Source organism: Coenobita brevimanus, chromosome 24 (genome assembly GCF_032717465.1).
Source record: "Coenobita brevimanus isolate Jiangsu-jjx chromosome 24, ASM3271746v2, whole genome shotgun sequence".
Classification (NCBI taxonomy): Eukaryota; Metazoa; Arthropoda; class Malacostraca; order Decapoda; family Coenobitidae; genus Coenobita; species Coenobita brevimanus.
This window is the reverse complement of record NC_136977.1, coordinates 15,136,652-15,161,651: the sequence shown is the minus strand read 5'-3', so window position 1 is coordinate 15,161,651 and position 25,000 is coordinate 15,136,652. Positions and strand designations below refer to the sequence as shown.

At 40.9% G+C, this 25,000-nt stretch overlaps 1 protein-coding gene across 5 annotated transcripts in view; it reads left to right on the top strand.

The window, feature by feature from the left end:
- The window catches only part of Khc-73 (Kinesin heavy chain 73), a 1,251,394-nt gene that overhangs the window by 393,776 nt on the left and 832,618 nt on the right, over positions 1-25,000 (top strand). For all 5 annotated transcript variants that reach the window (XM_080267622.1, XM_080267621.1, XM_080267623.1 and 2 more), the window contains exon 4: positions 5,911-6,065. In XM_080267622.1, coding sequence (XP_080123748.1) covers positions 5,911-6,065 — 155 coding nt within the window. The remainder of the gene's footprint in view (positions 1-5,910; positions 6,066-25,000) is intronic.

Sequence of the window (25,000 nt, the reverse complement as noted above, 5' to 3'; positions counted from 1 at the left end):
ATATATATTATATATATATTTATTTATATATATTTATATATATATAGTATATATATTTATATATATATATATATATATATATATATATATATATATACTATAAATATGTATATTATATATATATTATATATATATTTATTTATATATATTTATATATATATAGTATATATATTTATATATATATATATATATATATATATATATATATATATATATATATATATATATATATATATATATTATAAATACATATATATATATATCCATCCATCCATTCCCAGACGCCATGTATCCCAAACGGGGTGGTCAAGGGCTTAGAGTTAATTGTTTTACAGGGAGGGGCACTAATCCTCCACCAACCCCACTGGACAAGTAGGGATGCCAACAGCATCTGGTGTTCCCATGCGGTCACCCATCCAAGTACTAACCAGACCCTTTATATATACATAGATTATAAATATATATATATATATATATATATATATATATATATATATATATATATATACAGTATATATATATATATATATATATATATATACAGTATATATATATATATATATATATATATATATATATATATATATATATATATATATATATATATATATATATATATATATATATATATATATATATACAGTATATATACATATATATATATATATATATATATATATATATATATATATATATATATACAGTATATATATATATATATATATATATATATATATATATATATATACTTTATTTATACATATATATATATATATATATATATATATATACTTTATTTATATATATATATATATATATATATATATATATGTATATGTATATATACAGTATATATATTTATTATCGTTTTATTTCGTTTCGTTTTTAAAGGGTCCAACATGCTTGCATGTGTCGGCCATGGTCACCTAATGGCGGCTCTCCACGCTGCACGATCCATTGCAGCCTCCCTGTTCAGTCCCTTAACCCTAAGTTCACACTTAATGACCTCGTCCCATGTCTTTCTTGGTCTACCCCACATAACCCCACCCCCAATATTAACACTTCTCACCTTCCTCACCCAATTATCATCCTCCATACTCTCCACATGTCCAAACCACCTCAATCTACCTTTCCTCATCACAACACCAATACACTCCAGTCCTATCCTACCTCTCAACTCTTCCATTGTAAACCCAGCCCCTCCAGGCCTTGAACGCAGGGACGCACTGCACATCCACCTAATCATTGTCATTTCTGTACGTCTGAGCCGGTGAATATCTTCCTCCTTCACTGCCCAGGTCTCACTGCCATACAGCATTACACTCCTAACACATGCTGCATACAAAGACCCCTTAGCACATAGGGAGAGCCCTCTCAATGACAGGAGAGGCAAGAGCTCCCTGAACTTCTTCCAACGACTTCTCACCCTAGCCACAGAGCTAGCTCCAGCCCCACCTCCAGCATACAACATGTCTCCCAAATAACAAAACTCTTCCACACACTCAAGAGATCCACCAACAAGTTCAATCCTTTCATGTCTGACAATCTCCACCTGCTCACCCCGGCACGCCATACACATGAACGGAAAAGGGCTCAGGACAACCCTGATGCACACCATGTCAACTCTTCACTCTTTACATTATCACTTCTCACACATTTTAAAAATATCTGACATTTTCATTATCATACATACTGTTTACTTTCAGTCTCGGATTTTTTTTTGCTTGTGTACAGCGTCTCTAATCACCCTATTAGATGCCTTCTCCAGACCTACAAGCAGGGTTGGTGTTTTTTTTTTTTTTTATAAATTTTTAATTTCTATCTATCTATCTATCTGTTGCCAGACGCCTCAATCCCGTTTAGGGTGGCCACAAACAAATCGCCTCCAAGTCGCCCTGTCCCCCGCCATTTCACTCCCCTGCTCCCAACTCACACACCCCTCTCTCATATACCTCTCCACCCCATCTCTCCATCTCATCCTCGGCCTCCCCCTCCCTCTTTCCCCCTCCACCTCACTCACATACACTCTCTTCGTCAGTCTTTGACCCTCCATCCTCTCCACATTTATTTTGATTTATTTTTTTATTTATTTGATTTTTCTGTTTATTACATAACTAATATTTCAAAAGCAGTATACTGTAGTGAATACTGTTAACTTCACGTCCTGTCTATCCACTGATGATTCAGGCTGAAAGCCACTGCCCAGAATCCAGAAACATACCTGTTCAAGTCCCATCTGTACACTACTACTTCAGACTGAGTTACCAGTGGCAATTAAGACAGCATATTCCAAAGCTGATTATATTACCACACAGAAAAATCTTAAGCTGTTATTATTATGAGATGGCCTTAAGTGACCAAGCATAGCTACCTAGTCTTATGGCTTTGGTTTTTGATTTATGGCTCATTATTTCAGATGTACAAATAATTTCAATACTTAGTTACACAAGTGTAAAAATATTTTTTCTGTCATACAATGTAGCAATTTCTAATGGCATCATTCTCCAAAATTTGCTAACTTTATGCTTAAATATCTGAGTAAATGAATGTCAGCACCAAGTTATACACAACATTTATAAACCATTAGATTTTATTTTTGTTAACGTTTAGATTTAAAAATAAAAATAAAAAAATAAAATAAAACATCATGATTTTTTTAAAAGCAAAAAAAAAAATCAACATTTTAATCACATGGTTAAATCAGTTTGATTTAATCAGTGCCAACCCTGCCTACAAGTACAATAAAACCTTCCATATCTGGCGGTGGCCTGGTTTGTAACTTAAAAACCCTTTGAAAGTTCTAATAATCTATGCAAAGTAAACATTCTGAATCACTTACAGTCATAACTTCTTCTTTACAGTTGAAATTGTAACTTCAACACTAGTCTGTTTCCTTTCCTTTTGTGTTTTTTATTACATTTTTTTTTTTTAAATTGTACATGATTGATTTGGGTTAGGCTGCCATGTCAGACAACTCAAGGTCCAGATCATCTGGGTTGTCTGTGTTGATGGTCCTGATGTCACATCAGGAGCTGTTGATGGTCCTGGTGTCACATTAGAAACTGTTGATGATCCCAGTGTAGCAAAGTGTGTGTCTCGTTTTTGTGCAGCATAAGCAAAGAGTGCTTGAGTGTCTGTTTGCGTGAGACAGCAACAGTGTTCATCCATCTATCTATCTATCTATCACCAGATGCCTTAATCCCATAAGGGGTGGCCACAAACAAATCGCCTCCAAACCACCCTGTCACCCGCCAGTTCGCTCTCTTGCTTCCAGCTCACACCCCCTTCTCTTATATACCTTTCCACTCCTTCCCTCCATCTCATCCTTGGCCTCCCCCTCCCTCTCCTCCCCTCCACCTCACTCACATACACTCTCCTTGTCAGTCTCTAACTCTTCATCCTCTCCACATGGCCAAACTACCTCAGTGTATTTCTCCTATCACGTCCTATCACATCCACATCCACACCACAATGCTCCTTCACTCCCTCATTTGTCAGTCTGTCTCTCCATGTGACTCCACATGCTCCTGTCAAATAACTAATTTCCACTGCTCTCATTCTTGACTTTTGTCCCTCCAATAAGGCTCAGGCTTCACTTTCATACGATAGAGTTGGTATCACAATACAGTCATGTTGTAACTTTTTCACTTCCATGCTCACTTCCCTATTTCTTATCACTGCTTTCAAGGAACCAGCAACCTTTCTTCCTTGTTGTACCCTTCCAAGTACTTACTCTCTAAACTTCCATCCTTTCTCATGACACTACCCAAGTACTTAAACGCACTCACATTTTCCATTTCCTCATCCAACCTCACGGTACATTCACTGGCTTCACGTCTCTTGAAGACCGTAACTTTACTCTTCCCTGCGTTCACCTTTAGATTTCGTTTCTTACACACACTCCCAAACTCATTCACCAAGCTTTGCAGCTCCGCTTCGTCTTCACAAATTTTTGTTTTTGTGGAAAACTGAAGTAAGTTTGCAGCCTATTAAGAGCAGCCTCCCAAGTGGCTTTAATGGCATCATCCTCTTCCTTTTCTTTATTTTCACTCATTTGTTCCCTGTGATCATGTAGTTTAACTGATGCAATTATTTTGTTGTCTTTCATAGTTTGGGTTACAGGAACATCTGCATCAGCAGCAAACCATTCGTCAAGCACATTTTAATTTTTGTCAGCCAGTGCTTTGCTTGAAGTCATCAGTTAATGCATCTGATATTTACTTTATCAGGCTCCTGTTCAGGCATTGTAAAGCCTTCAAAATCTGCTGTGTCACTCTCACTTGCCGCCAGCCCACCCATCATCTTCGCTCCACCAGCCCTCTCATTTGTTGCTACAACTTGTGTAACTTGCGGCCATAACTTTCCTCAGTGATGCTGCGGAGTGACTTGTTTCACATTGTTCCAGGCAGATGAAATCACATAGATGGCCTCTCTGATGTTTATACTCTTCTGAAAATCTGGGATACTGCCTTTGTGGTTTACCATGTGCCTCACGAAGTCGTGACAATACAACGTCATGGTGTTTTGAATCACACCTTGGTCCATCAGTTGCAACAGGCTTGTAACATTTGGGGGCAGGTAGATGACAGAGATATTTTCATTCCTCAGTTTTTCTGTAGGGGGGGGATGAGCCTAACAGTTGCCCAGGAATAAAACAACTGTTTTATCCTCTGGAAGTCCGTGTTTGCGCAAATTTTCCTTAACACTTGGCACAAACACATGATCAAACCACTGCTGGAGTATTTCTGTGGTTATGGGAGCAGAGATATGATATTTGTATGTAAATGGCACGTGTTGAATATCCCTGAGGCAGTGAGGCTTTGCATATTTGCCAGTGACTAATGGCTTCACCCAGTGAGTACCGTCTGCATTTGCACACACAAGCCCAGTTACTCTTTCCATGTTGCCTCTGTAACCAGCAGCACTCTTTTCATGTGCATGTGCTAGGATGATTCTGGGCAGACACTTACCATATGAAAAAAAAAAAATTGTATCAGCTGCATTATAGGCTTGTCCTGGTTTTAAGTCATATTTGGCAACAATCTGCTTAAAGTAATCCTTAAAATTTATTGCTGCATTTTCATCTGCAGACTTGATTTCACCACGCACGTCCAACTTGCAAATTCTGTGATGCAGCTTAAACTTTTCGAACCAGCCATTACTGTAGGCACACTCCTTTTCAGCGCCCGTTTTTGAACAGAAATCTTTAGCCTTTTCTTACAACATGGGGTCACTGATGCAAATTCCTTCACTTCACTTCAGGGAAAACAACTCAGATAAAGCACTATCCACTTCTTCTTGTTTTGATTTCCTTAGAATCTTCAATTCCCAGATCAGAGTCTGATTTCAAATAGAATTTCTTAAAGTCAGCAGCCTGGGCTTTGATGTTGTACAGAGTTGATGTGAAAAAAAAAAAAAAAATACTGGTCCAAGATATTTGCCTTCTCACATTATTTTCCAGCCTTTTACAAATGTCTAATTTTTCCTCGATAGTCAACACTACATTTTTTCATTTAGGACCAGCCTTATGGACAGGGACTTAAGGCATGATTCAGGAAAGCACTGATCGTAGTGTCCGCACAAAAGAATCTCACAGTTGAAAACCCGGTCCAAGACTGAAGCCTCCCACAGAGTGTGGGTGGTGTTGGTGAGCACCGACTGACAGTGCGCATGCACACACATCAAATTTGAGTTCACCATTATTTTTATAACACTGTTTTTACTTTTTTTTTTATACAATAGACCCCTTGAAAAACTCTGGTTGTTAGATAGCTGTATATAAGAGGTTTTACCATAACTAGGTAGTTCATTTTGCTCACAGACACCTCCTTGATTGCCTGGCAATAAAAATTTCGTCTGTTCTGCCCCTGCAAGGCTTTTGATAAACATAGAACCTTTTTTTTATTTCAGGATCAGGGAAATCGTATACTATGATGGGGACAGCAGACAACAAGGGATTGATACCTCGGTTGTGTGATTCACTCTTCGAAAGAATTGCTGCTAACACAAGCCAGCACATTACACATAAGGTGGAGGTGTCATACATGGAGATATATAATGAAAAAGTGAGTGTATTTTTAGTTTGCCATGGATTGGGTAGTTTAAATAGGAGGCTTCAACGGTTATAATTACTTTTTAGTCATGAAAGGTCAATGTGCATATTATTCCTTATACTGTATTTTTTGGCATTGTGTATAGTATTCCTTAGGGTAAAATGGGAGAAGTTTACCAATCATACTTTATACAGTAATCCCTCCAATATCCGACGTAATAGGGCCATAGGCAGGTCTGGATAGTGGTCCTGTCCGGATATTGGGCCCCAGCTTATGAACTTGTATTTATTGACCCAAACTCAGAGAAACACCTATACAACTCCCTCTGGACATGCATAGCACCTATTTAAGACCCAAATCACACCAATAAGGCACATAAATGACTGAAATAAATGCAAAAGAACCATAAAATGAGGGTTTAGAGGTAGTTTCATACAGTATTAAACATTCTGGTTACTGGCCCCTGGACTTGTACTTATGGACCCAAACCTAGCCTAACTCAGAAAAACACCTTCCTACTGCACATGCATAGCTCCTAACACCCTATTCACACCAATAAAGGACATTAAAGAGTGAAATGAGGTGTTTGAGGTAAGTATAGTATGGAAAAAAGTACAGTATGAAACATTCTGCCTACTTACAGCAAGTCCATGGCCATCTCGATGAATAACCACCTCCTCTCGGACTCTGACAGTAAGAAAGATTTCCTGAAGCACTTCCAGTACACTGTTCATGAAGTCTTGCACTGAACTTAGTCACTCGCACTCAGAAGTCCGTTCTCTTCACAGTGCGCACTCTTGTGTTACTTATGCTCCATTGTAACTAAGTGTTGCACTCTGCACTTTAACTTTTCCCACTCTTCAAACCGTTTTCTAAAGCTAAAACAAACAAGTCAATTTATGTTACATTTTGTTCCAAATTAGTTTTTTCACTCACGACTGTAAATCCTTAACACAACACACTGTTTTTTTCACTGCACAACACTGTAAATTCCCGTGTGGTCTAGTGGAGAAGTTCTTGCTGTTTAATCACTGTCAGAGTCCGAGAGTATCACTGGCAGGTGACCTAGGGGTGCGTCACTGGGTCGTGGTGATGGCGTACCCACTGCAGACGACTCTGAAGACAGACGCAAACTCAAGTCGAGCAGTGACTCTACCGTGGCTGATGTGCTGGAGTGTGGCTTGGAGCATGAGGGCCTGTCTTGGGGAGGCAACGGAGTGGAGCCAGGGCTGGGCACAGTGGGGGTCATGCGCCTGAAAAAACTGTCAATCATTTATTGACGCAAGGACCGACGATTCTGACGATTGATGATGCGCTGCCTGAAAGGACGCACATCCTCCACAAGTCCCAAGGGCCCTATCTCCCTGTCGCAGTCCGGGTGTTCCAGGTAGTCGAGAAGGAACTCTAGGTGTTCCCGGAGTGCGCTCAGCTTGGGGATGGCTGGAGTAGTGTCATGCTGAGAGGAGTCCACATCATCGTCGCCGTCCTCGTCGGAATCTTCAAGCTGGTTACTGACACCTGCAACTGAAGATGCGATCTTGATATCAGACAATGTCTGATACCCAGGATTGCCCTCATCGTCATCCAACCAGTCACGCACATCGTCCACATCAACATCGTCGCCATGCGTATATAGCCGTGCATGGAAGTCATCCACGTCAAACCCTAGAAAATCATACTCCACATCCATTCCGAGAAGCAGACGAGACCAACCATTTTCTAGAGTCTTGACAGGGACTTCCTTCCATGCACTGGCCCAGTTGTAGATTGCTGACTTGATATTGTAGCGGCGAAGGTTTTCCAAAGTCCGCTGCCCTTGCATGTCTCGTCCCTCCCTGCGCTCGTCCTCGACCTCGAGAACAACTATCACCTCATCCATGAACGTCCGGCGGTATAGGCGCTTTGTTGCCACGATTACTCCCTGGTCCATTGGTTGGATGAGAGCAGTCGTATTAGGTGGCAGAAACATGCACCTAATCCGGCCATTCTCAGCCACCAAGTCCTTGTCGCACAGGTGGGCAGGTGCATTGTCGAGGAAAAGGAGGGCCTTTACCTGGTCACGCGGGATTCCCAGTGTCTTCGTCTGGTAATGTATGACCTCCTTGACGAAGTGGCGGTGGAACCAGTCTTTGAAGATCACAGCTGTGAACCATGCCTTCAAAGAATGGTACCATACAACAGGAAGGACATCCATCACCCCACGAAGACACCGAGGCTGCTTTGCATGGCCAACAATAACGGGCTTAAGCCAGTGCATGCCGTTAGCATTGGCACAACACAAAGCAGATATCCGTTGCTTGGAGAGCTTGCGGCCAGGTACACACTTCTTCGTCTCCTCGGCTAGAGTGTTCATTGGCAAAGAGCGTAGAATAAACCAGTTTCGTCAGCATTGTACACTTGACCGAGAGTGAGGCCCTCCCTGTCGATCAAGCCCTTCACCTTGTGCCAAAACTCATCAACTCCATCCTCGTTAGCGTCCAAAGCTTCGCCATGAGCTTTACGGTTGGTAAGGCCATGCCGTAACTTGAACGTGAAGAGCCAACCCTCGGATGCCTTGAAGTCTAGGGCGTCGTGAAGCCTGGCGAACTTCTGAGCAGCAGCCTTCAGCTCTGTACCACGTACTATCACACCAGCAGCACGTTGCTGTCGATACCAAATCAACGTGGAGCGGTCGATTTCAGCAAACTTGGGAGTAAACATCACCTTCCTCTCCACGTTGCGTTTGCTTCTCGACGAGAAGTCAGCCGTGTACTGCATGAGTTTGTCTCGGGATCTCTTGATATTGAACAAAGTAGATCGGGCCAGGTTGAACTCGTGGAGGATGCGGGAAGAAGACCACCCCGTATCTACTTTCTCCAATATCTCCCGTTTCTTCTCCAGAGTTAACACCACTTTCTCCCTCTTCTCAGGCGGCGGGGCCATCATCACACACACTAATAAGAGGCCCAAGAGCAGCAGGAGTGCCTGCAGCAGGTAAGGAACCACCACAAAAGCGAGCACGTGGGCAGCCATGACGACGAGCGTGCACTCGCAGCGAGACAGGCGGAAAGTGGGGAGGATGCAGCGGCGCTCTATCGGACGTCGGAGGAATGACGCGCCACAACAAAGCTGCCTCGCGCGGCAAGTTGAAGTTACGGTTGGGGAAAATTCATTTTTTATTTTTTTTTATTCCCCCCCCCATTTTTTTTGCGGTTTTCAGACCATTTTGGGAATATTGGATCCCAGGACTATTATGTCCGGTTAGTGGGGATGTTCGAATATTGGACGTTCGGATATTAGAGGGATTACTGTACATGCATTTATCCTTTTGGTTCAATTTGCTGTTTCTGACAACCATGGAACATTGATGTTTTGTTATGGTAGTACAGTAGACCCTAGTTATCCGTGGGGGTTAGGTTCCAGAGACCCCTGCGGAAGGTAAATTTCACGGATATTCAAGTCATTGTCAGAAAATGGCATTTTATTTCCACATAAGCTAAGCACATACTTTAAAACATTATAAATATATATTAACACTTACCAAAAGACTGTGTTCTCCTCATAACCTTCTTACAATGATGATGATTGCTGTATGATGACGACGATAATTGTAGTGCAGTTCCTACAGTGCCAGTGTGGTGAGGCGATGAGATGTGTGGCACACTGTAGGTTAGCTATGAGTCTAGTCTGACCCTTCTTACAGGACGACAGATAACACCTTACGCTCTCTCTTTGGCTTAGAAGGATTGCATTTATTCTTTACTTGTTTCTTGGGAGCCATTTTTCACTTACGCAATGAAGTATAGTATAGTTGTAAACATATGAAGGGCGATGACGACGTAAGTAACGAACTGATTGGTGTTTACAGTGAGACTGACAGAGTGGTGGGAATGCCTGTGGGTGCAGGTATCCTAACTATAGCAACAAAAGACGTACGCGTTGCGTGCCAATTTCAAATTAAGTTATCGTGTATAGTACAGTATAAAAATAAGTTTCATCCGCGGAAACTTAAATCCGCGGATGCAAATTCCGCGGATAAATAGGGTCTACTTTATATATATCTCACTTTTTCTTAGTTTTTTCATAATATATATATGTGTTGGAGGTGGCACTCACCGTCCCTCACTTAGTGTACTGTTGCTCTTGGGTGCCTGCCCTTTCCTCTCTTCCTTCCTTCTTTCCATCGTTCCTCTTCTATTTTTCTTTCCTTCTTTCTTTCCTCTTCCTTCTGTCTATGAGTGACCCAACACTGAGCGACAAGCCAAATGGTTTCCTGTACATTAGGAAACCATTTACAGCACTGGGTGATAAACAGTTAACCAAATTATGGCACCTGGTGGTTTAGAGGGCAATTATGGTGCACCAATTGGATTGAGCCAGTGCAGGGTTATATCCAAGGGGTGTTTGGGGTTTATTGTTCATGTAATGTCATTCTGGGAAGAGTGAGGCTGGTCACTCTCACCTTAAATGTCAGGACGAGCTTGCCTAGCCCTGGGCTCCTATGTTTCTCACGGGGCAACACTGAATTAGATGATGAATGAATGAATGAATGAATGTATATACAGTAATCTACTTATCCGGATATAATAGAGCCAAAGGCATGTCCGTGTAGTGACAACATCCAGATAATGGACACTATTCCCCTACCTATACCCAATCACCAACCTGTACCTAACCTATTTGTACGGTACCTATGCTTAATTTGGTAGTGTTTTCTGGTCATTCAAGCATTCTTTGACATCAAAACACACAGAGGAATATCCAAAGTAATGCTAAACACTAAGAAAACCATACAGAAAAACCATTGAAAACCAAAAAACACCCTGCCTAAACACACTGTTTGTACAGTACCCACCCATATGTTGGCAGTATTTTCCATTCATTCTGCCATATTTTGACATCAGACATACATAGGATTATCCAGAGACATTTTCAACACCAACAAAACCAGAAAAAAAAAGAAAAAAAGAAAACCAAAAAACACCCTACCTTTACACCACTGTATGTAAAGTACCTCTCCTAATTTTGGTGCTGTCTTCAGGTCAATCTGCCATATTTAGACATCAACACACATAGGAATATCAAAAGTAATGCTAAACACCAAGAAAACAATGAAAAAAAAAAATTTTTGAAAAAAAAAAATGAAAAAGCAAAAAACACCGAACCTATGCACTACTGTATGTTTTTTTTTTTTTTTTTTTTTTTTTACTCTGGGCATAGGCTTCACAGCCTGCTTTCAAGGCTCAGTAGTCCTCCTACGTACTGCACACCTCTACATGTCACCACTACGTACAGTACCCTTCCTAATTTTGGCACTGTTTTCTGGTCAATCTGCCATATTTAGATGTCAAAACACATAGGAATATCCAAAGTAACGTTAAACACCAAGAAAACCATTAAAAAAAAAATGAAAACCAAAAAACACTTGCCCTGTACACTACTGTGTGTACAGATCCCCCTATTTTTGGCTTTGATTTCTGGTCATTCTGCCATATTGAGACATCAAAAAACACATAGACTTATCCATATTAATGCTAAACACCAAGAAAACCCTGAAAAAAATCACTGAAAACCAAAAAACACCCAGCCTGTACACTACTCTATGTACAGTACCCTCTCCTAAATTTGGCTCTGTTTTCTGGTCATTCTGCCATATTTAGACATCAAAACACACATAGGATTATCCATATTAATGCATAGCCAACAAAAATGAACCAAAAAAACTGATGATGGTTTGAAAATCTGTTGTCTGTGATGAGATTGCTCCCTGGGCTCAAAAAAATTCCATGGCCAAATATCTATCTATCTATCTATTGCCAGACGCCATAATCCTGTAAGGGGTGGCCATTTGACTTTGAGTTAGTTGTTTTACGGAGAGGGGCACTAACCCTCCACCAACCCACTTGTTGACACATAAGGAGCACGTATGGTTTGGTTATATGGTTACCACCCAGTGTTGTAAATGGTTTCTTGGCTCCCAGGAAACCATTTGGCTTGTTACTCAATGTAAAGCCATCTGTAAAGGAAGGAAAAGCAATAAGAAGTTACAGGAAAGATGGGAGAAACAGGAAGAGAGGAGGGCAGGCACAGAAAAAGAATGATAAAGGTTAAGGAAGGAGTAGGCAGCACTACATCAAGTGAGTGGATGATGGTCGCCACCACCTACCACAAATGGCCAAATATGCCACCGGAAATTAGTTATATTGCTATGAATGGTATACCATCATCTTTGCTGGTCTTTGTACTATGAGCTAATAAAAACACACAAAACTAACAAGTAATTGTACAGAAATGTAGCAAGAATAAAGTGTTCAGGAATAAAACTTACCTTCATATAACTTCCCACCATCCTAGTGAAAAATTTTGCCACCACCCAAGAGTTAAGCATATGTCTAGAATCAGAAGTTCATGGGCTTTCTCGTGGTCCCTCGTGGTCACTTCGGAATTTCAATATGACCAATAGTAGTCGAATAAATCGCAGAAAATGTGAAAAATCACTAGTCAGTGTTATCACCATGAAGGAGGGTAGGGACTGAGAGAGTGAGGGGGGAGCCGGGAGGGTATGGAGGAGGGACGGGAGGGGGAGGGAGAAACGAGGCTGTGGGCAGGATTCTCCCCCTTTCAATAGGTGGACGAGCACATTTACTTGTTGCTTGCGCTCTGTTAGTCACTGAGTGGCCATGCAGAAACACAACTCACCATGGCCGGGGGACTTTCAGCGTTCTATAGAGAGGTGGATGGCTGCTGTCGCCGAACGTGTACTCATGGCTTGTGGTCTGTGTTCAGTGGTGGTGGCAGTTGGGAAAGACTTAGCTTGGTGGCTGCATGATATTAGACATTTGATGGGGATGTGCACAGACGTTTTTACACTGCTTGCGAGTTACAGTCATATTATTCGGGGGCTGGAGGTTTGTTGGAGGTGATAGGACAAGAGTGTGACTTTGACCATTCAGTACAGGGGCAGACAAACATTTTAGCTCTGGCTGTGGGTTACAGACTACTTCCCGCTGACGGATTGAGTCAAGTAGCCACAATACTGAATGTTTGAACATGTCATCTGCCTGGCCGAAGTTCTCGGGGACTTTTACGCCCAGATAATAGTGAGTAAATTTGGATAATGGTTTAACAGAGCCTAGGTCCAGCATCCAGATAATATATATAGATAGATAGATAGACACTGATAGATATATACCTAGGCTGCTTTCCCCCCAAAATGGGGGTAGCCGTTACAGGACAACACACTTCCAGTTTACACACTTCCAGTTTACACACACACACACACACACACACACACACACACACACACACACACACACACACACACACCAGCGGACCAGCTAGAGGGAATGGATGTGTCTTACCGCCTCAACCATTGCAGCAAACTTTAAATAGTTTTCAGGAATTATGTTTGTCCTGTCACCTTTAGTCTTGTCTAAAGTTTAAAGTACTGTAAGTTAATATCTATCTATCTGTCTCTTGCCAGATGCCTAATCCCTTTTACAGGGTGGCCACAAACAAATCGCCTCCATGTCACCCTGTCCCCCGCCATTTCACTGCCCTGCTCCCAATTCGCACCCCCCTCTCTCATATACCTCTCCACTCCATCCCTTAATCTCATCCTTGGCTTTCCCCTCCCTCTCTCCCCCTCCACCTCGTTCACATACACTCTCGTCAGTCTGTAATATCCATCCTCTCCACATGGCCAAACCACCTTAATGTGTTTCTTCTAACGCTTCCTGTCACATCCACATCCACACCACAATGCTCCTTCACTTCCTCATTTGTCAGTCTGTCTTTCTATGTGACTCCACAGGCTCCTCTCAAATAACTCATTTCCACTGCTCTCACTCTTGACCTGTGTCCCTCCAGCAACATCCAAGCTTCACTTCCATACGTTAGAGTTGGTATCACAATATTGTTATGTAATAACTTTTCACTTCCTTGCTCAGCTCCATGTTTCTTATCACTGCCCTCAAGGAGCCAGCAACCTTTCTTCCTTGTTGCACCCTTTCAAGCACTTCACCCTCCAATCTTCCATCCTTACTCATCAGACTACCCAAGTACTTAAATGTACAGTACTCACATTTTCCATTTCCTTATCATCCAACCTCACTGTACATTCACTGACTTCTCCTTTCTCAAAGACCATAACTTTACTCAACCCTACATTCACCTTTAGATTCCATTTCTCACACACTCTCCCAAACTCATCCACCAAGCCTTGCAGCTCCCCTTCGTCTTTGTTTAACAACACAGTATCATCTACAAACAACAGTACAGGGAGTTTCCAAACACTGCCCTCTCTCATTAGGGCCAGTCCAGCATCCACTGCCCTACCTTGTATCTCTTTTATAACCCCATCCATGTACAGATTGAACAACCATGGAAACATGACACATCCCTGTTTCAACCCAACCTTCAGATGGAAAAATTCACTCAATTCACTATCCACACACACTGCAGCCTTAGCACCCTCATACATACTCTTCACAGCATTCAACAACTTCCCATCTACTAAGTTAACATAGTGTACCAAAAATGTAAAGAGCTATTGTCAGTGAATTTATGTGAATTTTTATTGGAATCTCGGTAACAGCTGTTTAGTACTGTAACCAACCTCAAACAAGGCCGAGAATGTAAACATCGAGTGACCCGAATTTCCAGGATTTGACAGTGAAACAAATGTGATGGATCTAGTTAAAATGTTGATTTAGAGAAGTAGTGAATTAGAAAAGAAAGTGGAGGATCTAGTATCAAGAAATATGCCTGATAATACCAAAAACACAATACAGAGTCTGATACAGGTCAATGAGACAGCAAACTAGGAGATCGAGAATTTGAAAAGGGAAAATACTATATTGAATGAAGGAGAAAACTGGAAGAGAGCAGTAACAGAACGGAGAAGGTGAGTAGTGTGTTAGTGTGCTTCCCAAGAACTGCAAAGTGAATCAGGATGTTTATCTGGAGCTTCTGTGTGACCATTTACCAGAGTCCTTCGAGCTAACAGGTGCACGAGTGTTTCAGCAGTACGGTGCATCTGCTCATAAGGCCAAATCGGTCACCAACTGGCTTCGTGACTGCGAGGTATCATTCATGAAAGACTGGCCAGGAAATAGCCCAGACCTCAACCTGATTGAAAACCTCTGGTACCTCGTAAAGAAGAATCTCCAAGGGAAGGACGTGAGCTCTCTGCCTAAGCTGGAAGCTGCCATTCGTGACTCCTGGCACAAAATACCCCTCCAGCACCTGAGGAACCTCGCCCTTTCACTTCCAAGACGTCTCAGGTCCGTGAAGAAGCGTAAAGGATACCCTACAAGGCATTAAAGGTAAATAAAATGCATTATTTATATGTTTTTTCAATGTTGAAAGATTTGTTTCCTAGGAGGGATGCAGGGCGCTCGATACTTCTGACAAGCACTGTACATACATACATACATACATATATATATATATATATATATATATATATATATATATATAGATATATATATTGTGTATATATATATATATATATATATATATATATATATTGTGTATATATATATATATATATATATATATATATATATATATTATATATATATATATATATATATATATATATATATTGTGTATATATATATATATATATATATATATATATATATATATATATTGTGTATATATATATATATATATATATATATATATATATATATATATATATATATATTGTGTATATATATATATATATATATATATATATATATATATATTGTGTATATATATATATATATATATATATATATATATACAGTATATATTGTGTATATATATATATATATATATATATATATATATATATATGTGTGTATATATATATATATATATATATTGTGTATATATATATATATATATATATATATATATATCCATCCATCTAATCCATCCATCCATCCATCATCCAATCCTACATTGCCCCATGAGAAGCATAGGAGCCCGGGGCTAGGCAGTTGGTCCCGACATTTAAGATGAGAGTGACCAGCCTCACTCATCCCTGAGTGGCATTACATGAGCAGTCAACCCCAACCACCCCTTGGATGTAAATCTTCGCGGGCTCAATCCAATTGGAGCGCAATAATTACCCACTAAACCACCAGGCGCCAAAATTTGGTTATATTGTTACCACTCAGCGTAGTAAATGGTTTCCTGGTGCACAGGAAACCATTTCGCTTGTCACTCATTGTAGAGTCACGCACAGGCTGAAGGAAGTGGAAAGAATGAAGGAAAGAAAGACAGAAGAGGGAGTGTAAAGTCACCCGTAGGCAGAAGGACAAGGAAAGAATGAAGAAAAGAAAGACAGAAGAGAATAGAAGGAAAGAAGGATGAAGAGGAAAGGGCAGACACCCGAGAGCAGCACTACATCAAGTGAGTGGATGGTCAGCACCCCCACCTACCACAAATATTTATACAGTATATATATATACACACACACACACACACACACACACACACACACACACACACACACACACACACACAGTAAGAGTCCTCTGATCCGACCTCCAATATAATTCGAATATCCCAATGCTTCGATTTATTCAAGGGGAAATTTTTTAAATTTTCCTGGAATTTTTTCATATTTTTCTTGACTATATCTAAGGATTTATCTGGCCTGGACTTTCCTTGGACTTGGGTGTAGGTATCTATCTATCCCTTAATCCCGTAAGGGGTAGCCACAAACAAATTGCCTCCATGTCGCCCTGTCTCCCGCCAGTTCACTGCCCTGCTCCCAGCTCACACGCCTCTCTCTCATGTACCTCTCCACTCCATCCCTCCACCTCATCCTCAGCCTCCTCCTCTCTCTACCCCCCCTTCACCTCACTCACATACACTCTTCTTGTCAGTCTCTTGCCCTCCATCCTCTCCACATGGCAAAACCACCAAAGTGTATTTCTCCTAATACTTCCCATCACATCCACATCCACACCACAATGCTCCTTCACTTCCTTATTTGTCAGTCACTCTCCATGTTACTCCACATGCTTCTCTCAAATAACTCGTTTCCACTGCTCTTGATCTGTGTCCCTCCCACAAGGTCCAAGCTTCACTTGCATACATTAGAGTTGGTATCACAATACTGTCATGCAGTAACTTTTTCACTTCCAAGCTCTCTTCCTTGTTTCTTATCATTTCTTTCAAAGAACCAGCAACTTTTTTTCCGTGTTGTACCTTTTCAAACACTTCACCCATTAGACTTCCATCCTTACTCATCACACTACCCAGGTACTTAAATGCTGTCACAGTTTCCATTTCCCCCTCATCCAGCCTTACTGTACATTCAGTGACTTCATTTCTCTCAAAGACCATAACTTTACCCTTCCTTACATTCACCTTTAAATTCCGTTTCTTACACACTCTCCCAAATTCATTCACCAAGTCTTGCAGCTCCCCCTCATCTTCACTTACCAACACCGTATCATCAGCAAACAACAGTACATGTAGTTTCCACACACTGCCCTCTCTCATCAAGGCCTCTCAACATCCACTGCCCTACTTTGTATCTCATTTATAACCCCATCCATATATAGATTGAAGAACCATGGAGACATGACACATCCCAGTCTCAGTCCAACCTTGAAATAGAAAAATTCACTCGGTTCACTCTCCACACGCCTTGCAGCCTTAGCACCCCCGTACATACTCTTCACAGCATTCAACAACTTAGCATTTACTCCATATATTCTTATTACTTTCCATAATCCTTGTCTACCCACCTTGTCATGTGCTTTCTCCAAATCCATGGAGACTGCATACAACTTCTTTCCCTTCTTTAGAAACTTTTCCACAAAAGACCTAAGAATGAATATCTGATCTACACAACCTCTTCCCTTTCTAAAACCTCCCTGTTCTTCTCCAACTAATTCCTCTGTTATTTACCTAACTCTGTCAATGAGGATCCTACCACAGTACAAGTCCCATTATTCGTCATCTATGGGACCAGGATGATGCCGAGAAATTAGATTTGCCGAATAATCAAAAGCCTACCCACTCAGTACCTTAAATATGTTGGTGAACACTGTCATCGCCACTTATGGTATTACAACTGTGTTTGGAGAGAGTACTGTATACTGTACAATACTGCAATCAATACAGTACTATACCTGAATCTGAAATATATATATATATATTAGTGAACATATACAAGGGTAATGACACAGTAGGCCTACAAGTCAGATAACATTTCCTGGATGGCCGAAATGATACGGAATATTACCTACCAGCTCAGTACATCACTTGTATTGGTGAACTTATCACTACTTATATTATTACAAATATGTTTGGTGTGAGTACTGTATACAGTACTTTTTCCAAACAAAATTAAATAGTCGGAAAATTGCATAAAATAAAGGAAAGGGATCTGAATTGGTAAGGTCTTTCTGATGAAAGTTATAACTTACATTTAGCACTCACTCTTTTGTTCGTTTTTTTTTTTTTTTTTACATGTGAAAGGAGGGTACTGATGGAAACAGTAATGTATTCCATGAACCCCTTAATAACCTCCGACATTGAACAACCCTTTACAGTACCGATGTCGAGTTAGTGAGCTATGGAAAAACTGTGAACAATTATGGGAATGGAACGAAGGTCACTGGTAAGTTTACACGACTCTAGGCTACGATTCCAAGCAGTCAGGGGGTCAGTTAATCTCAGATGTTTTCACCCATTTGGTAAATGCACCGTAACTTTATCAATTCTCCAGTCAATCATAGCGAATCATAGCATGGGTTTAGGAAGCTAAATAACACATTTCTAGGTGCGCCAGACGATTATCTTCACGTCTTATAAGAAAATGGAAGAAATTAAATCCCTCTCTGAGTACGTAAAGTTCTTCCATTCTTCTGAAATCAATTTATTTTTCTTAAAGATGTGAAGATAATCGTCTGGCTCACTTAGCAATGTGTTATTTAGCTTCCTAAACCCATGCTATGATTCGCTATGAGTCATGGAAAGATTGATAAAGTTACGGTGTATTTACCAAATGGGCGAAAACATCTGAGATTAACCGACCGCCTAACTGCTTGGAATCGTAGCGTAGTCATGCAAACATACCAGTGACCTTCGTTCCCTCCCCATAATTGTTCAGCTTTCTTTATAGCTCACACTAACTTGACATCACTAACATCGGTACTGTAAAAGGTTGTTCAGTGCCGGAGGTTATTAAGGGGTTAATGGGATATATTACTGTTTGCATCAATGCTCTCTCATGTTAAGCACAAAAACAAACAAAAGAATGAGCAGTAAATGTTAGTTTAACTTTCATCAGAGAGACCTTAGCAATTCATGTTCCTCCAGATTATTTTTAAGTATTTTTCTGAGTTTAGGTTAGGTTAGGTTTGGTTAAATTATTAGGTACAGTTAAACTCAGTTAGGTTAGGTTTAGTTAAACAGGACAGTCCCTTCCACCATTATGCTGAGGAATAAAAATACTAGAGCTGTCATAGCCGTACAGCTAAAAACAATGGGGAAACTGACTTAACAAGCAACATTTATTTATGGGTAATGCATTACAGTGTCAGTGGTTCATGGGCTACTCAATTACCGGTGTCATTTTCAGGAAGGCATCAAGAATGAAAGAATTTCAAGAATTAGCGTGGGGGCTTGGAACGTAACGTTACCCGCGCTAATTTGGTGGGGGTGGTTACTATAGTGTATGATACTGTGCAATATTGTAATCAATACAGTAATATACCTAAATCTGAATAAAAATATAGAAATTAGTGAACATACAGAAGTGTATTGATACATTAGGCCTACAAGCCACAGATAACACTTCCTAGACTGCCGAGATGATTCCGGACATCTGCCGAACAATCAATGATTTTCGTAAATGGGACTATTTCTCAAAAACTGCCGAAATGTCGGATCTACTGAACAATCAGCTGCCGAATAAAAGGACTTTTACTGCATATACTTTTTCTATTACACTAGGAAGACCAATGCCCCTATGATTACTACACACTTTTTTTTCCCCTTTCCCTTTGTTCAGGGGAATAATTATACATGACTTCCAATCCTCTGCGGATCTACCTTTCTCCCAGGCCAACCTGCACATCTTCCACGTCCATTCTACTACTATGTCTCCCCCATGCTTCAGGATTTCACCACACAATCAATTCCTGGGGCTTTCCCCATTTTAACTTTCTTCATTGCTTCCACAACTCCCTTCCTACCAATTTCTTCCTCTCTTCTCACATCCCTCCTTCTCCCAGCAATTCCTCAGTTATTTATATTTGCATTACTTTCATTCTCTTTGTTCAACAGTTCCATTAAGTGTTCTCTCCATCTGCTCGCTTTTTCTCCCTTCTTCACTAGTAATCTACCATTTTAACTTACACTCTCTGACTAACATCTTTAACACCCTGTTTAACTGTCTTTACCTCTTTCCAGAACATTTTCATACATTCCCTCCACTTTACAGTCAAATTCCTCCCAGATTCCTCATCCACTCTCTTCTTACTCTCTCTTTCTAATCTTATTACCTCAATCTTCCTCTCTACCTATAATTCTATCTCTTGTCTCTGAACTTCCTCCACACCCCTGTTTCTCATCCATTCACTATATGCTTTCTTCTTTTGTGCACATCCTGTCTAACCTCTTCATTCCACCATGCTGTTCCTTACACCCTCTTTTGTCTTGTCTTCACCGCACACACTTCCCATGTCTGTCCCCCTTCTGCTTCAAATCATATTTACCCAATCACTCCTCCACTTCTGTCTTTTATTCTGCCTGTTTTCCATCTTCTTGTAGCCTTTCCACCCTCCTTGTAAGAACTACTTCCTCCTGTCCTTCCTTTCTTCTATTCCTCTACATCATTTCAACCTTGTTTCTCACCACCACCAAGTGGTGGTCAGAAAGTCCACTCCCCCAAGCTCTGTATGCTCTCGCATCCATTACACACTTCTCATTCTGTCATCCACACACACATAATCAATAATTGCCTTCTGTTCATTTGGTTCACCATCCTCCCTTCTCATCACTCGCCACGTATACCTGTGGATCATTTTGTGCCTGAATGGGGTATTGGCTGTCACCATCCCTCTCCCTGCACAAATGTCCATGACAGCACTGCCATTCCCATCTACTTTTGCAGACACACCCTACTCACCAACTACTCCATCCACCTTCACATTCCCTACTTTTCCATTCTTATCGCTAATAAAAAACACCCTCTCATTCCATTGAAACTTTTCGATGCACTCTTCCACATTTGCCCAGAACTCTTCTTTTACTCTCCTTGCATGATCTTGCTTTGGTGCATACACACGCATAATCGCCCACATTTGTAGTCCAACTTTCAATCTTCCCCACATAATTCTTGAGCCAAGTGATCCATACTCCCTTATATTCTCCTTCCATATCTTGCACACAGCAGTACACACTCCTTCTTTTGCCCTTTCATTCTCATCCGTTGCTGCACATATACTTGCCTTCATTAAGTCATCTACATTTCTATGCATTTTCAGTGCGTAAAACGATAATCCATATCATCTTAAATGTTTACTTTGATGATCTTGTACATATTTCTAATGTTTCTAAAGGTCCCACCCAATACTCCAAAAGACCCTCTGTCCCCTGCCATTTGGATTACAGGTCTTTTTCCATATATATATATATATACAGTAATCCCTCTAATATCCGAACGCCCAATATCTGAACATCCCCACTAACCGGGCATAATCGTCCTGGGATCCAATATTCCCAAAATGGGCCAAAAAACGCAAAAAAATTGGAAAAAATCTGACTTTTTTCCCACCCGTAATTTGAAATTGCCGCCTGGCGCCGAACAGCTGTTACACCATGGTCCCTTCACCCCTTCCTTCCTCCCCCCTCCCCTGTCAGGGTTGCCATTTGGTATTTTTCATTACCAAGTGTGGGCCAATTTGGTAATGAAAAATTCGTTTGGTAATGAATCAGAATAATGCATTACCAAATGGATTTTTCACATGTATGAGGATACACAGGATGGAGATGGTGGATTGTTTGCTCTCTCTGATTAATCTGCTACCCTACATAGCGTGAAAATAATCAACATGGTGTTAATTATAAGGAGAGTGATTACATGTATTTCCACTTGTATATATAATTACGAATTTCGTAATGAAATGTTAAATTTAGTAATGAAAGTTGAGGAGATTGGTAATGTGGCCGTTGCGATCTGGTAACTGTGTTACCCCGCCATCATCAACAGTCACAGCCTAACTCCAATCGAGAGCAGATGCTCATAGCAGTGCAAGCCACAGGTGCTTGTTTTTTGTGAATAAACAGCAATACCTCGCCACTAGAACACACCGGAATTTACTGTATTGTGCAGTGTTAAGAAATTAGAATTTAGAGTGCAGAGGATTTACTGTGGACTGCAAACTGCCGGTTCAAACCAGTCCAGGAGCCAGGGACTTGTAAGTCCCCAGAATGTTTAATATTGTATAAACTCACCTCTAAAACCTCATTTTATGGTTCTTTTGCATTTATTTCAGTCTTTTATGTCCCTTATTGGTGTGATTTGGGTCTTAAATAGGTGCAATGCATGTCCAGAGGGAGTTGTATAGGTGTTTCTCTGAGTTAGGGTCGTAAGTACAAGTCCATAAGCTGGGGCCCAATATCCGGACAGGACCACTATCTGGACCTGCCTATGGCTCTATTACGTCAGATATTGGAGGGATTACTTATATACTGTGTATATATATATATATATATATATATATATATGTGTGTGTACAGTATATATATATATATATATATATATATATATGTTTGTATGTATGTATGTATATGTACAGTACCCTCGTGTCCAGTACTGTATTTTTGTCAGACAGTACTATCGTACTGGACTAAATCTGTACTGGACAAACAACAGACCTTATGGGAAAACTGAGTAATGTCAGACAAGCCTTGACACAACTAAGATTTTACTAACCTTTAAGGTGAATGGTGAGGGCTTGGGGAGGGATGGGGGAGGGGTATCCAAGGCTGTAGGAGGTCCTACTGACCCCCTGAAAGAGGGCCTTGAGGATCCTGAGCAGGCCTCTCTGCTTCAACCTCCTTCATACATCCCTCATAGTCACACACTGACACATCTTCATCTTTGTCATCAGGGGGAAGTGCAAAACTGCAATGTAACTGGCACACGACATGAGTCACGAGGAAGGTGAACTGGACTAGTGCTGGAGTACAGTACTAGGGAAACGTTCCTTGGTGTTGGCCATCTTCCCGCACCCGGGCAGGTAATAGTACTGGACGCAGCACGTCAGTACTAGAGAAGAACTCCTCAGATTTGGCCCACTTTGCGCAGCCGATTCGTACTAGCCCAATAAATCCATACTACAGTAATGAATTACAGTATTTTATTTTTTTTGCCGACCGTACTGGACAAGAATAGCACTGGACAGACACATACTGGATGCAAGGGTACCATATATACAGTAAACCCTCGATATAACGAACCCTGGTATTGCGAATTTTGGATGTAACGACCGGCCAAATCGTGACTGAACTTCCCCTGGATTTTGCAAACAAAGGTTGCTAAATGCAGGGGAAGTTCGCAAATCAGCCCACGGTGATGACAGCGTCCCTTCCGGGAACAGTACGTGTACTTCAGCAGCATCCATTCCTGGCACAGTAAGTGTACTGTAACAGTACTACATTTTACTGTATTCTTAATATAGGTATTGTATTTATATGTATAACTCCTTACAGTATTGTATTTACATGTACAGCACCATAAATCATTGAATTCTCCATGTAAAACTTCATAGGGTTACTTAAAGTTATGTTTGAGCACGTAGGACCGAACGACTCCCCTCATATAGCGAACTGAGTTCAGTAATCCCTCAGACATACTGAACCCCTTGTATACAGTAGTGCACCAACTTTCGCTACAGCAGGATTCGCGGAATCCACTTTCGCGGCATGCACCAAATATTCCCTAACTTCCACTTTCGCTTGAAAAAAATCGATTTTCACGCACAAATTTTGGGTTTGGGACAATATTTTGAAATTTGAATTTCCTGCACCGCCCGCCCGCAACCCACCGCCATCTTGAATGACGTCATGTCAACACTCTGTCCACCCATTCCCGCCATTGTGTACGAGCGTGCTAGCTCCATTGTGTTGGATTCTCACGGTTCAATGGCCTCTATTATACCTGGTAGTGTGGGGAAGCAGGCTCTTATCACACGCTACCTGCAGAAGACTAAGGAAATAACGGAGGTGGAAGTACCATTGGAAACCGAGGGGGCAGCCGACCATGGTGCTATCCCTACTGACAGTGCCATAGGGGAGCTTAACCTGGATGAAGATTTCGATGGATTTGTTCAAGAGAGCCTAGCACAAAGGGAAATTCAGCACAGAGTGGAAGTGTTGCATCAAGTTGCATCTGAGGAGGCAGAGAGAGAGAGTGGTAGCGAGGCAGCAAGAGGTGGCGCCAATACGTCTGGCGTGGCTAAATAAGCCCGCCACGCGCCTCGGATACTTACCCCCAACATCCACTAAACACCTCAACCTGGTCTCTGTGGTATGTTTCTCCTCATATAATGTGTACTGTACAGTTTTTATTGTTTGTATCTCACAATGCAATGTACAATAGTGATTTGATGTACTGTATTGCAAGTGAAAATGAAAATCTGATGTTACTTTAGGATAACCGGGAACCAATTAGCCTTTTTGCCATAAAGACAATGCCCCAACTTTCGCTAATTCCACTTTCGCGCATTATTTTTGGACCCAATTAGGCGCGAAAATTGGTGCCCCACTGTATAGCGAACTTTCAGATATAGTGACCCACCCCTCCCTCAATTAGTTCGTTATATCGGGGGTTTACTGTATATCAGGCCATTAGAGGGAAAACCAGGTAAGCGCCAAAAAAAGAAAACAGAGAAAAAAAAAAACGCTGTTAATGTTTGTGTACTTTAAATGTCATAACTTTTCAA